The sequence below is a fragment of the Orbicella franksi genome, chromosome 10, assembly GCF_964199315.1.
Source record: "Orbicella franksi chromosome 10, jaOrbFran1.1, whole genome shotgun sequence".
Taxonomy (NCBI): domain Eukaryota; kingdom Metazoa; phylum Cnidaria; class Anthozoa; order Scleractinia; family Merulinidae; genus Orbicella; species Orbicella franksi.
The window spans coordinates 558760-573030 of NC_138154.1; the positions used below are offsets into that span (position 1 = coordinate 558760).

The window sequence follows — 14271 nt, forward strand, 5'->3', positions numbered from 1 at the left end:
GATGAATTTAGTTCTCCATTTACTCCTTAGTTTTGTTTCGATTGAGAATTATATCAAACACTCTAGACAGTGTTTCATCGAATATCTAAACACCTCAAATTTCATCAAAAATACTCTGCTGTACATGATATTTTCAACTCTCTTCTCGGTGTTTGGATATACCGAGGAAACACTGCCTTGCGTGTTTGATATATATTACATCAAAATAAAGGTAGCCACAACAAATTTGTACTGCTGAAGAAATGATATCACATATAAACTGTACAGAGAGTGTAAAGTGAAGAAATGATCCACCTATTTGCATCTTAAACAATCCATTGAAAAGAAACCTGAAAACAGTTCTCTTTTTATCTTATCATTGGAAGCAACAACAACAACAACTTTATTTGTACGCATTCAGCTAGAAATTAAATGAACAAAAATAAGTTTAAAAGAAAAAGAATACATGGCTGCCAGATTTTATAAAATTGACTACAATTCTGATGTCAAACTGAGAATGAAATTCACAACAAACAATAAAAATATGCCATACCTGAAGAACTGATAATGCACCATTCTTTCCATACCCAGAACATGAAACAAGCTCCAAATCCAGCTCCTTACCACCAGCAAACTATCAAAATATGGAAATGGAAACAGTCTCAAGCATAAAACATCAATCAAAATCATTGAAAGTCCTCTATCATGTACAACACTGTAAAAGGTTTTCTTCTGTCATGTGTTAGATAAGCATTGAACTCAAGATTGGAAAAGGTTGTGTAATAGAAGAAGTAAATATACTATACAACTAAAATTTAGAAAATGAATTTGTCGTTGTAATCCACCAGAACCAAGAGAGTTCTCTTAACATACAGAAATAGGACTACATAACACAGAGCACAAACCTCTTCCTGTCGATGTCGATGGATGGCATTGAAGTAAACATCAGTTGAAGAACAAAAAAATTACAAGGAAAAAATAAACACAAGTTGTTAGTATTATCAGTGTTCTGTGAAGCTAACATGGCTGATAATATCAATGCAAAAATAGCTGGTATACAACAAAGAAATCTCTTGAGCTTGCAAGACGATGTCTTAAACTGCAGTACATAGTTTATTGTTGCACTCACCGAGAGAAATGCAGGTTCTCCCATATCAACACACGTGGAAGGCCCTATGTTAAGCAAGCTATCACATACCTAACAAAACAGATATATAAGAGACCTTATTTTAAAAGCTATTAAACTTTTGAGGTTTGAATCATTTACAGCCAGCCAAACTGAACAACACTTCTATTACAGGGATCCTTTTTGTTTTTTTTCTCCAAGTCGTCAGCCTGGCAAAATTTTACTTGCCCATTCAATAGGGAAGAATGGTGACAGAACAACATGTAAATGGAAAATTTCCTTTTTTAATATTTTTGAGTGACCAGTCTCCCAGTACATCATGTCCATAGTTGCAGCTGTTGGCTGACTCAGAAAATGCAGGTACAAATGAAAACTAGGGCCTCTTCGACTGCCATGAAGGCTGAAAGGGATGCTTTTGCTCGTATTAGGCTTATTTTTCCAAAGTCTTAACACTACTAAATGCCATATCCTGATCAAAACAGCTGCGCCACATGCTGTAAAGGATGCAGATGCAGTACAGTCAGCATCAGCGGTTAACAAAATGAAACTTGAGCCTAAAATTATTTCATTCATGGAGAATACCACATCATCCAAGATGGTGGAGCAAAATGATGATTTTATCGTGAAAGAAAGCTGCAAATCTTTATCTGTTTTCTAAAAGTTCCAAATGGATGACAAGTGGTCAGAATGCAGGGAACTCATGAGAAAATTTAAGAATTTTTTTTTCTGATGGAGTAAACTAAACTCATCCAGCAGACAAATTTTCGTATTGTTTTGGTTGTCTCTACGACCCTCCCTTAGTGTAGCTAATCAGCAACAAGAACTCACTTCAAATGTGTATGAGGTTAACTTGACCCCAGACTGTTCTTCTTTACCGTACACTTCTAACTCGTCCAGATCATCTGTCCAACATAATTGTAAGACAAATCTTAATCAGGCCTTCAAGTAAAACTCTCAGGTGATATTGCAAATTATAAAATAACTGTCAGTGGAATTTCTAGCATGTTCATTGGGTGAAAAAACGTCATGTCAGGCTCAATACTGAACAACACATTTCTAATTTGGACGCAAATGAAAGTGAATCTACCCTTTTGGATTTGTTAATGAGAAGTATTCAACCACCGTAAAAATGTTTTCCTGAATGGTATAGTATTCAAGCTCATAAAGGAATAACTGCTTGGAAAATTAGTCACAATTGCTTAGTAAATTTATAGGTAAATATATTTTCCAGATGGGGAATTAGAAACGATGACAAGAGTGAAGTTCATGGTATTGCCTCTGTTTAAACAGTCATTTATGTGGTGCAGTAATCACTGGCCTTTACTGCTGAGGTTTAAGAATAAAGGAGTAGCACAGTAAAAGTCACGAAGGACTTCAACGTCACTCCTTGTGCAACAGTGCAGCTGATACAAATGCACTGCCAAATAGCAAAGCTACAGGAGGGGGGTGAATAGGTTTTCGGATCGACCAATTTGGCCTTAAAAAGCGCATGGTTTGTGGATTTTTGTGGTAAATCGAGCGGATTCGTGGATTTTGAAAACACAGTGGATCGTGGATCAGCTGTGAATTTTGGCACAGATTCCGGATTGTGCCTGTCTTGATGTTCCGATCTTGGGTCCTTAACCAAATTTGGATCATAGAATGATCTTTCTTCAGCCTTGGTCAGTATGTTGATGAGTTCATCCAAATTATTTCTTTTTTCGACCAAAGCTCATTTAAACTCAGGTGTGAGACTGTTATTGGAATTGTACTGTGTTATAGTCATCAAGCATGTTGCCTTCTTTACTATTTGTGCACAATTAACAATGGCACTCACGTTTTTAATTTACCAATTTACCTTCAAACTTTTACACTTCTGTTTCTGGATGTGGTTGTGGTATCGGATTTGAACAAAAATATTGGCAGATCTACGGATTTGGTGAAAAAAAGGCACAGATTGGCGGATTTGCATACCCCTATTCACACCCCTCCTGCAGGAATTAAGAAAATCATCTACAAAGTTACCTTGATGTAGTGACAAGATCTTAGCAACATACGTAAGACAAAGGTAAGTAATAAATGAAGAGAATTGATTTGCTGACCTAACGCATATGTATAGTCTGTATCCAGCCTTCTCCTCTTGGCTTGAGGTGGATCCAGCTAAAACAGACAATTACATGTTTATTCACATGCATTCATTTCCTCTGGTTCCAGTAATAACTATTGTAGTTCCTTAAATCTGTTAATTCTTTACTTCAAGTAACTAGAAATATATTAAGTGAGTTTTTGAATAATATGAAAAACAGGATAACAATTTTGTAGAAAAGTAACAAAATACTGGAATTATGAACCAAATATACGCCAATAATATTGCCAATTTCAAGATGAACTATCCAGTGCAATTCTAGTGAACATCTCAACAGAACAGACTTCATGGTGGACAAAAACTGACAGTAGTAGATACCATGACAGTTCAACCACTAATGGTAATATTAATCTAATTCGTATTTTTCACAGCATATTCAACATGTGTTACTTTGAGATTTGACATACATGTACACCAAACACAAACATAGAGAGGAAGACAATTTCCAATGACCTGAACGACCATTACCAAGGGACTCTTATCTAACAAGTTAAAAGAGGATCTACATGTAGAACTTACTCCTGGTGAGAACAGATCAGGCTCTGTACCTAAAGAAAGGATATGCAAATACAACAAAACGTTGTTATTCCTAATAATAAATAATTATTAATAATAATATTGTACATTTTAGTACACTCCGTAGGCATGTCAGAAAACTCATTATTTTTCATATTTAAACCTAGAATGTCTTTGCCTGCTTTATGTTTATTTATAATGTTAATATCTGTCCAGGTTCAAGGGATGGAAAAGAACCTGCTCACTTAACACGTCCTACTACTAACTGCATATTACTAATCCTGCCAGTAAGATGTTAGATCTACCCCATCACAGGAAACCCCTTGGCTTCCCCCAGTATTTTCAGCGGGTTTCACCAAAAATGCTATAATTGTTATTTATGTTTTTGGGTAAATAGGGGCACACATCTCAAGGATATCCTCAAGCTGAAAACAAAAACACTCTTCACTACGCCATCACAACAACTCCCACGCTGAAAAATATGCCAGTATGTCAGCCAGGGACTAGGGATAACATGTTTTTTAAGAACTAAAGTAAAAACTGTATCTTTGAAGGCTTTAGCTTGTCAGGGTTATGAGATTTCACTGAAGGTTGATCTCCAACACATGATTATAGACTTGCACTCTATTCTTGCTTTGTATAGCTACGTACTTATTACTCACAAGAACATTACTAACATGTGAACTTACCCAGTTCCTCAGCTTTTTCAGTGTACTTTACAAGTAATGAGTTACCAAGTCGAGATCCCAGAAACAAATACCCATCACCACACTCACAAACCTGCAAGAAAATTGACTTCTTTTATTGATTGCTGTCTGGTTACCAAGAGACACAAAAATCGGCAACTGCAGTTACTCCTGAAAACATATGGATTTCTCGCCGGCTAAGCTAGCAAAAGAGGCAAGAAATGAGGTTCTCACACACTGAAGCAGGGACTGGGCCTGAGTTAGGATATCACATGTCACGCTAGGTCTTGTGACTCAGTTTTCTGTTTCTTGCCGTATGAGCAACAGTTTTTCCCGCCCACCTTGCCCTTTGCCATTCTGCACTTGTCTGATACATTCTACGTATTGTCAACATCATTCATTTCATTCTTTTTTGCCTACAGGCTTAGGCTTTGATGTTGCATATGTCGTACCATTAGTCGTTGTAGACGCTGTTTTCAGGTTTGTTGTTTGCTAATAAAGTACTGTTGCCTTCTGTGGCAGACAAATGGCATTCAGTGTGTGAGAAGTTCTGTTTCATCACGCTTAGCAATAGTTCTATTGAAAATTTTCAAAATGAAACCTTTTCCAAATAGAACATATCTACTGGATGGATGGATGTTTCCTATTAAGGTAGTATGTCAATTGCTACAAAATAGCCAATAGAGAGCTCTCAACCTTAAATAGGTTCAAAGTGCCCTCTATATCCTAATTTTGCCTGCTCCAGTAACAGGATGGATGTGGTTTGACTTCAAGACATGCACAAGTTACTTTTTTAAACTTATAGCAATTATTATGCATAGATAAAGGAAATGATACATACACATGAAGTAAGAACACTTGCAGCTGCTTTGTCAAAATTAAAATTCCTGACATTTCGCACACCGTCAGCTACCAGTGTAACAACATAACTGAGAAATAAAACACAATCATTACATTGAATACAGACAGTATTATGCAACGTTTAAGAGGTTGCAAACAATATGCCTCATACGTATATAACTCAACAATACACTTGGGAGCAATAAATATAATATGCATACATATTAGTAAACTATCAGTATGTTCTTCTGGAAATCTGATAGCTGATTGGTTCTCCCACTGATTAGTAGAATTCTACTATTATTCTGATACAAATGTTGCAATCTGATTGGCTGGGCTATTGTACACTATCAGCCATTAGTAGAATTCTACTGGTATACTAATGCGAATGTTGTAATCGGATTGGCTGAACCATTGAACACTATCAGCCATTAGTGTGCAGTGGCTGGAGGTCATCTAGGAAATGGCGATGTTTTTTTTGTTTTTCCAAAGTTTTGGAGGAAACTTTTGAAGCAAATGGATAATTAAATTCCTGAGAAGTCAAAATGAAGGACATTTACAGTTACTTGACATTTGAAAAAGTTGAAATTATTGAAAAAACTGATGCGTGCACGCACACAATTTTAAATGACAATTCAATCCGAGTGATCCTTTTCAGGTGCAGAGTTTAATAATACGTCAAGAAATAATTGGAAACAGTTATTTGAAATAAATTTTAGTAAGAATTCTACTAAAACAATTAGATTATTCGCTCTTGATTTCTATGAGGTGATAGTTGGTGGCCTCATCAACTATCACCTCATAGAAATCTCCAGCTCATAGTCTAATTATTAATTAGTGTGTTGTAATGGCTGGAGGCCCTCCACATAATAGCAGACAATTTTCATGTTTCTTATGTTTAGGAAGATGTAGAAACATTACTTGAAAATCCAATTTCCAAGAAGATCAAAGAAAGGAAATTGGACAATATGCAACTAGCCTGCCAATCCAGCAAAAGAGTGTTTTTAGAAACTAATATCTCCAGTACTACAATGTTAAGCAATTATTGAAAGAAGAAAGGCAGATAAAAATTATAAACCTGTTTTTCTTTCTTTCATTGTTTAAGGATTGAAAATAACAAGTTACAACACAGTCATACTGGATGAACTTACATTTCTCCACCTTTGAGTGAGAAGACAAGTTTGTCTGATGATATAAAAGTAGCTTTAGCACCATCCAAGGTTATAACCACACCCTCCTGGGGTCCTGTGCAACAGAATTTGCACAATAAATTTACACATCTTTAACTGCATAGTATCAATGGTATTTCACAGGGTAGAGCAGGCCATGCAAATACAAGAACAGAACTTGCTTTATATCATTTCCCTCCTGCTTGTAGATATATGCCCTGGCGTGGGCTCTGGATACTTTCTGGAATCCCACATTTAAGTGTCAGGAACAGCACACCTGACTTCTTCCCACAGAATGAAATCAGCGTATGTGATAAACCACCACCATAAACCAAAAAAATCCCCCCCCAAAAACTAGCAACGCTTCTGAAGTAAAAAGAAAATTATGGTTACTAGCAATTCCCAAACTCAAAAAGCAACGGTCATCCAAATGAAAGTGGTATTTTCTCAATGCAAATAACTGAAAAAGATACCACCCAAATTAAAGTGATGTAATACTTGTTACAGATTAACCTTATTTCATATGCAATAGATTACTGCAATGTAAATTAATTTCAACAATATTTATTTTTTTCACCTCTATACACTAGAAAACATTTTTACTTAATGAGAATGACAAACATGTGGCAATCATTTTAATTAGCTACTGAAAGTTGCAAACCTCCAAAAGCAGCGATAGAGCAATTCTACAAAAGCCAAAAGTAACAAGAGCAACAATTTGTGGAACTTCACAGTAGGCTACAATATGATCTGAAGTGTTAAGTAACTGATTCTTACTTAAAGGGAACTCTGTACTGTGATCAGCGATGCTGTTTAATGACACACCATAAGGAGGAACGCTTTGATTCAAGTACAGTAATGAGTTTGTAGCACAAATCAACACTCCACCTGTGGAATCAATTAAACACAGATCACTTAAAGAAAGTTGGATGGAAATGCTATCTAGATGTCCCTGCTAGTTATTTCAGCTTCAAATCTTTATGAAACTGTGAATAAACTACCTGCCAATTACATGAACATTTGGAACTTTTACTTACTGATGTACCAGACAGTTTACATGGTTTTAAATGTTTTCTCATAAAAGATTCTGGACAAATTATTTCAATCTGTTTCTTTTGAAAAAGAAGCTACTCTAGAAGCTGATAAATCAAATGATTTTATTTATTTATAATAAATATATGTTACTGAACTAGCATGAGGTCCATATTGGAGAAATTTTTCCCTTTATTTGGTGAAATATGAGTCACACCCTTTTTCTGCCGGATTTTTAACTTTCAAAAAAAAAAAAATGCAACCAATATTCCCAATATGGACTGGACAAGCTATTTCAATAAAGTACATGTATTTATTAAATGGCTCTATTTAATCTGCTCTTTTTAATCTCTCCAATCCATTCTTAGTAAATGAGTACACACAAAAGGTAAGCATAAGCATTTGTGTTTCTCACTTCACTTTTGTGAACATTTTACTGAACCTGTCCTCCACTTAACACTTGCATGTAAGAAAAAACTGTTTATTTTGTGCAATGCATTGATTCTTTAATGTTTCTCTCTATGTGTCTATTGCATCACACAAGTAAAAGTCAGTTATTCTGGAGGCAATTAATGATACTACCACTCACTGATCTCCCTTAGGTTTTTTTTTTCAATGGAAGGAAGAAGATTTACATGGGTTGCACAGGTGGTGAATAACTTCCCTTTTTATAATCAACTTCACCCAGGTAACTGATGCTGTTACCAAAAAAAAAAAACACCAAATATTCTGAAATGTCACATGATTGCAACTTACCAATTGGCTTTGGAACAGCAAGAACTTGACTACAGTCAAATGGCAGATTATTCAAGGACCACACAACTGGATGAGTTCGTTGAGACAAGTTTAACGAAACAGCTACCAAGGCACATGTGTCGTGACGCATGGCAAGACGTCTGTCAACAACAAAAATAGTGTTGAATTGCAAAGTACTGACAAGCAGTTTCTGCCTACAATGCTACAGGAGCACACCTTTATTTTGGACTTACTTTCAACAACAATCTTAGGTGAACAGACCATGTTTCTTTGATAGCAGCCAAAACAAGTAAATCCCTTGGTATGATAAAACACAACATTTAGAGCTGTCTGAAACTTGTGAGAGAAACCACATAAAATTATACAGCTCTGGTGCAGCCTAATTGGAATATACAAGCACAGCTTGGGATCCACATCTTAAGAAAGATGTTGCCTTGTTGGAAAGGATCCACATCACAAAGCAGCACAATTCTACTCACAGGACTAAAACTAAGGGCAATACTGGAGACTTAAGAAGGGTGTTGGTACAATATGACAGGAAAAAAGATTATTGAAGGGCTTTCCTTGTCATTAGTACACTAACAAAATGCTAACTTAACACTGATGCACACATACATGTATTTAATAAGAACTAATTTTAGTAAATAAATAATAAAAATTAATAAGAATGACTCACCCTGGCCAAGTCTGTAATGGTTCATAAAGTAACAGCAGGGTTGGTTCATAGTAACCATGCAGAAACTGAACATCTATTATATTACACAGCTTGTCATGAATGTCTTTTAAATTGATGGTGTAACTTGGTAACAGAGGAGAACGATCACCACTACAAGGAAAAAATTGTCACATCAATTTCCACTCTCATTACAGGAATTTTTCATGTGAGTGAAAGTGATGATAGCACTGAGTGAAAACCAATCAAAAGCCAAAGGGCTGATGTATGACAGGAAACTGGAATATGTGCGAGTGGTAAAGGAGATGAGGGAATACATTCGAACAAATGTAGATGGATACCTACAGACAAGAATTGCAGGACTTTTAAAGTTAGAAATTTTGCAAAGAACTTTCTTGGTGAAATGTTTTGGTAAAGACTTTATTAGGGGCTCTCTCATTTTTGTCGCAAACAATTGTATCAGTTTCACTGATGGACAATCCCAGACAGATGTGAACTACATACAAATGAAAAGGAGAGTTCTAGTGGTTTATGAATGACTGGAGTCTGCCTAGACCGATACACGAGGAATAAAGAAAGATGGATGTAAATCCTGTCTGGAACATTCTCAATGTTTTGTCTTATAATTTATTTTACAGTTTAATAAAAGGACTTTTGGGGGGTTACGTTCTGAACATTGACCTTGTTCAGGTCTGGCGATTTTGCTTGTGATTTTTTGCCCCTGCGATTTTTTTCCTTTTGCGATTTTCTGAGTACACCTGAGTACCCCCCTGGGCACCATATAGGCTTTTAGCCAGGATTTAAAAGGGGACGTCCAAAATGCATTATAAGGCCTGCTCAAATGAACAATTTGTAAGGCAGCATATGAAAAATAAAACAATTTTCTTTAAAAAGTGGCCATTCACATGACGTCTGGACACCCATCTGGCTAAACGCCTGGCAGCATATGTACACTATACCTTCCTGTAAAAGCTCCTTCTTGTTCATGTTCATCTAACACTCCTTCCTGTCTGAAAGGTAGAACCACAAGATGTGTTCCATAGATCAGCATGACTGAACAACGTCGATCAGGATCCACTCGAACCAGAGGAGGTCGAAAATACTCTTGATTACAGCTCTGTGGTAGAAAATATACAGAGAATATGAATATCAGAGAGCACTGTCATTCTAAATCTGACAATTAATTCATTAATTAATTAACTTACTAACTAAAAATAAATGTGACACATTCACAACATCGAAAATCATTTCTGGGCACTTTTTACTATTTAGATATTTAATTCAGTGGAGAATTATATATCTGGTCTTTGCAAATGAATAGAAAAGACCAAAAACTCATGACATCATATATTGCTCTGCTCTCTTATTTCCAGATGCATTCATTTAACATTCTTTTAGTTTTTTATATACATTAAATTCATGATCCAGATATTGAAGGCTTCAAAACAAAAAAACAGTTACTTGAAACCTTCACTTTCAGTTCGAAAAAACTTTTGTAAAATTAGTTTCCCCAAAGTCTGCCGAGATTTTCTTACATAAACATTTAGGAGCTAATTCTAATGACAATTTTGCATCATGATTCCAAGGTTCACAGTAATCTTAACAATTGACTAACCTTTATAAACTTGTCATCTTCAAAGAAATGTAAACTTCTAGTTTTCAGGTCATGTGTGCCAGGATCATAATCAATGACAGCAAACTGAAATGTATTACGTTAACATACTTGTTATAGGAACAGACCAAGGTGTCTGTAAGAAAGCTTTTCTATGAAGGTCACAAAATTGATATCATTTCAAAGGGCTCCAGTGTCTAAATACATGAAAATCTTCTTTTACAGCAAAAGTACCCAAACATGAATTGTGTAAAGATGTAAACTGTTTTTTGAATTATGATGAGAAGTTAACATGGATCCAAATCAAACACAAAAACGTGTTCCAGGAGGTTGGGCATGTACTATAAGTGCTTGTAATAACGAGGTAATGAGATTAGACTTTAATTTTGCTGTCTGTGGCTGAGTTCTAGAATTGGCTGTCAATATTACAGAACTCTTCTTATAGCAGAGGTTCTTCTCAATTAAACAGAAATTGTCAGAAGATTTTGCTGGGGACCCAGTGAAATGTTCAGGCTATCTGGAGAGGTTTCACAGTATACTAACTCTGGTAAAGACATTTCTGCTATGTAATTTAACTATATATGATTGCAAAAAATTTTTTTGGCAACCTTAAAACCATCAGGTTAAATATTTAAAAAGTTAAAAAGTTTTTGATGACATTAAGCTTTAAGTGTTAGTTTTTGATTTGCAAATGTCACAATGTCATCAAAACCTTTTTCACTTTTTAAACTTTTAACCAGAATGGTCTTAAGGTTGTCAAAATTATTTTTGCAATTATTTACAGTTCAAAGACAAATCTCTCCCTGAAATTAATGTGGCAAATTTAGGAATAGCCACACTACTAAATTTAGCAGGCTACTTGACATCTACCCCTGATATCAGAGTGAGCTGATATATCACTTCTTGACTGATTTTCTCTTTCACAGTGAAATGGAAGATCTCAGAGCGAGACTCAATCTATGAAGTACCCATCCTTCGTATTGTAAGATTTGAAAGTAACAGCTCAACAACATGTCTAACAATCTCGGTAAAATACCTGTCATAACAAAATGTCCATAGAGGGCTAGTTTCTCATTACAATAAGACAACTGTATCTATAGTGCACCTTAGCATCCTTAAAGCTCAACAAAAGTGAGTCCCTTGAGTTTCCAGCTAATCTCACAGCCTGAAGACACTCTATGTTACCAAACAAGGAGTACTGGCTCAGTAGCTCCAGCTTCCTTCTCTTTGTGGTGTTGTCTAAATTGCAATGAAGACACAAAGTCTGATGTTAAGGCACTCTACAAGTATTTTATGTTACATCTACACTAGAACATCCAGCACGTAACAAGTTTGAATGGGAGCTCATTTGCCTACAGCTAAATGTAATTGCTATATTTTATTGCTAGAGTATTTCAAACAAAAAACATGAGAATGCCCTAGATGATTACCAGAATGTACAATTATTTATTACACCAAAAACTTTATAATCTGATCCAAATGTAACGTTATGATAACAAACCCAAGCATGACCAAGACTTTTTTAAATGAAAACTGTAAATATGGGTGTCAAAATTGTGAACATTTTTACAGTAACTCATATCATTTCATAGCTTGTTTACCCAATCCATATTTTACACTTAACACTTTCAAGTTTGAGAGTCCAAAGTACCAAAATATTGAGCAGTATAAAACTTTTTCAATTATTAAATTCGTATCATTTTTAGCCAAAGGAAAATTGGGTCAGGTGTACTAAAGGGTTCCACGGTCAAGTATCAATCAATAACCTCAATCCATACCCAAGATCGACCCTCAACTAACACTCAATCGATGCTTGATCAACACTTGATTGACACTCAATTGATACATATGAGTCGGTCAACACTCAGCAGACTCTCGACCAACTGTTGATCAGATGTTGATTGAGTCTCAACCAAGTGTCAACTGAGTGTCAGTCAAGATGTGGATCGAGTGTTGAGCGAGGGTGTCGATCGATATTCAACTGCGAATGTCTTAAGTACACATGATCCAGAAAATTAAGTGGTGAACAATAACTACAACATAGTGCATTTCTCAGCTGGGACATATATAGCAAAGTACTTAATAGTTGTCACCATGGAAACAGTGAGTTCTTTTTCTCCTTGACCATTGAGGATCTTAGGGAAACAAAACTCACTGTTTGACTTGTGGCCAGGCATTGATTGTTTAATAAAATATCACCAGAAGCAATTTATGTTAAGTATTAATTAATTTTTATCTCAAGTTGCATCGCTAATGAATGATAAGGAAAAATAAAAAGCACAAACCTGCTGTCTTGTCTGTGGATGTTGATCCTACCGCATTTTGCTGTAAAGAAATGTAATAAATTATATTCCTTTCATAAACAGCTGAAAGCCTGAAGGACTCTAATAATAATAATAATAATAATAATAATAATAATAATAATAATAATAATAACGCTTGGCGTTAAACATTTCTTATTGTACTGAGCATAAATCGGCTGTGAAGGGCTTGTTTAACTGCTCACCTCGTCTTGTGTATAAAACCTGTAAATACGAAGTTGTGATGTGCCTGCGACAACAAGATTGTGTTCCACTGCAGAGAAGAACTGGCAATACACACAGTGTTCAACCCCTGTGGGCGGATGATTCTGCTTATAAATCGCATACATCTCGTTTAGCTGAAGAAGCCTTCTCCTTTGAGTATTTTAGGACAAATCATGCATATTTGCAACAATAACCGGGATAATATTATAGACAACTTTCACTCAAATTCAGCCATTTCCCTCGCTCCTCGTGTAGCAAAACCAGGCCTGCTGCTTTGCATCCAGGCCTTTAATTTGAAGGAGCATTCCAACACAGGTCAGTGAACTGGAACTAGCGTCATTTCCATAGAAACGACTCATTCATTGTAAACAAATCAAACAAAGCAGAGTTGAGAAGTCAAGCTTGGGAACGACTTCCATAAAAGTTCCTGAAACTTCGCTGGCAATTCAAGAATTACCATGAACGTGGAATCCTGGTGCACCGTGGAACTCAATTCCAAGCAAGACTGGTTACGAGCAAACAGGAAACATGATCCAAGCGCGTTTGCAAGTGCTGTGTTTAAAGGCGACTCAAATCAACACCATGCTAGCCGGTTGGACTTCAAAAGTACTCCTCAAAAACACAGAGAAAGACGGCACTTTCCAGATAAAGGTAAAGAGATCTTTTAAGTATAGTCTTCAATGTTTTAGTAATACCTTGCCACGTAGTTGTTCGTGCTTTCCTGGCACATCTGTAGAGCTTGTATGCATGCTGAAAATATGATTTCTTTACCTTGATTAACACTGTTTAAAAGTTATAAAATCCTTTATCTCAGGGTAAACATAAGCGTTTCAACTAATGAAAATTATTAAAAAAGATGAATTGTTTACATGAAAAAGCTCAGTCTTACATACATTTTTTAAATTATTTTTTTCAGATCAAACCCAGCTGAAGTAAAGAACATAATATGGAGAAATCAGCAAACACGATAAGAGAGAAAATACTACTGGGCAAACAAACCATGGAAATTACTTTTGCAATTATTATTATTTATTTGTTACGCAAAAAATTATGCTTCACCAGAGTCATGGATCAAAAAAATTCGGAGAGGAATGTTTTGCTATCATAATGAAAATACAGATTTTGCTAACCCAAAGTTTGTTCTCATCATTTTAATTTATTCAAAGACCTTGTTACTCATTACAACACTAGTGTGGATAACCCTTGCACATGCTCACCATGTCCAACACAGG

At 35.7% G+C, this 14271-nt stretch overlaps 2 protein-coding genes across 2 annotated transcripts in view; one reads left to right on the plus strand and one right to left on the minus strand.

Annotated features, from left to right (window-relative positions):
- The window catches only part of LOC145500601 (cleavage and polyadenylation specificity factor subunit 1-like), a 31964-nt gene extending 18678 nt beyond the window's left edge, over window positions 1-13286 (minus strand). The window contains exons 1-17 of the mRNA XM_081480120.1: window positions 13021-13286; window positions 12800-12839; window positions 11620-11753; window positions 10518-10601; window positions 9862-10019; window positions 8906-9055; window positions 8230-8369; window positions 7219-7329; window positions 6424-6517; window positions 5274-5361; window positions 4436-4526; window positions 3750-3778; window positions 3187-3244; window positions 1934-2007; window positions 1109-1177; window positions 885-890; window positions 533-613 (exon numbers count right to left, since the gene is read on the minus strand). Coding sequence (XP_081336246.1) covers window positions 533-613; window positions 885-890; window positions 1109-1177; window positions 1934-2007; window positions 3187-3244; window positions 3750-3778; window positions 4436-4526; window positions 5274-5361; window positions 6424-6517; window positions 7219-7329; window positions 8230-8369; window positions 8906-9055; window positions 9862-10019; window positions 10518-10601; window positions 11620-11753; window positions 12800-12839; window positions 13021-13164 — 1551 coding nt within the window. The 5' untranslated portion in view covers window positions 13165-13286. The remainder of the gene's footprint in view (window positions 1-532; window positions 614-884; window positions 891-1108; window positions 1178-1933; window positions 2008-3186; window positions 3245-3749; window positions 3779-4435; window positions 4527-5273; window positions 5362-6423; window positions 6518-7218; window positions 7330-8229; window positions 8370-8905; window positions 9056-9861; window positions 10020-10517; window positions 10602-11619; window positions 11754-12799; window positions 12840-13020) is intronic.
- A 128-nt stretch (window positions 13287-13414) lies between these two features.
- LOC145500607 (protein SPATA45 homolog) lies at window positions 13415-14186 on the plus strand. Its single transcript, XM_081480128.1, has 2 exons — window positions 13415-13690; window positions 13956-14186. Exons 1-2 carry the CDS (start codon window positions 13498-13500, stop codon window positions 13973-13975), a joined length of 213 nt encoding a protein of 70 aa, XP_081336254.1. The 5' UTR covers window positions 13415-13497; the 3' UTR covers window positions 13976-14186.
- Window positions 14187-14271: the final 85 nt, after the last annotated feature.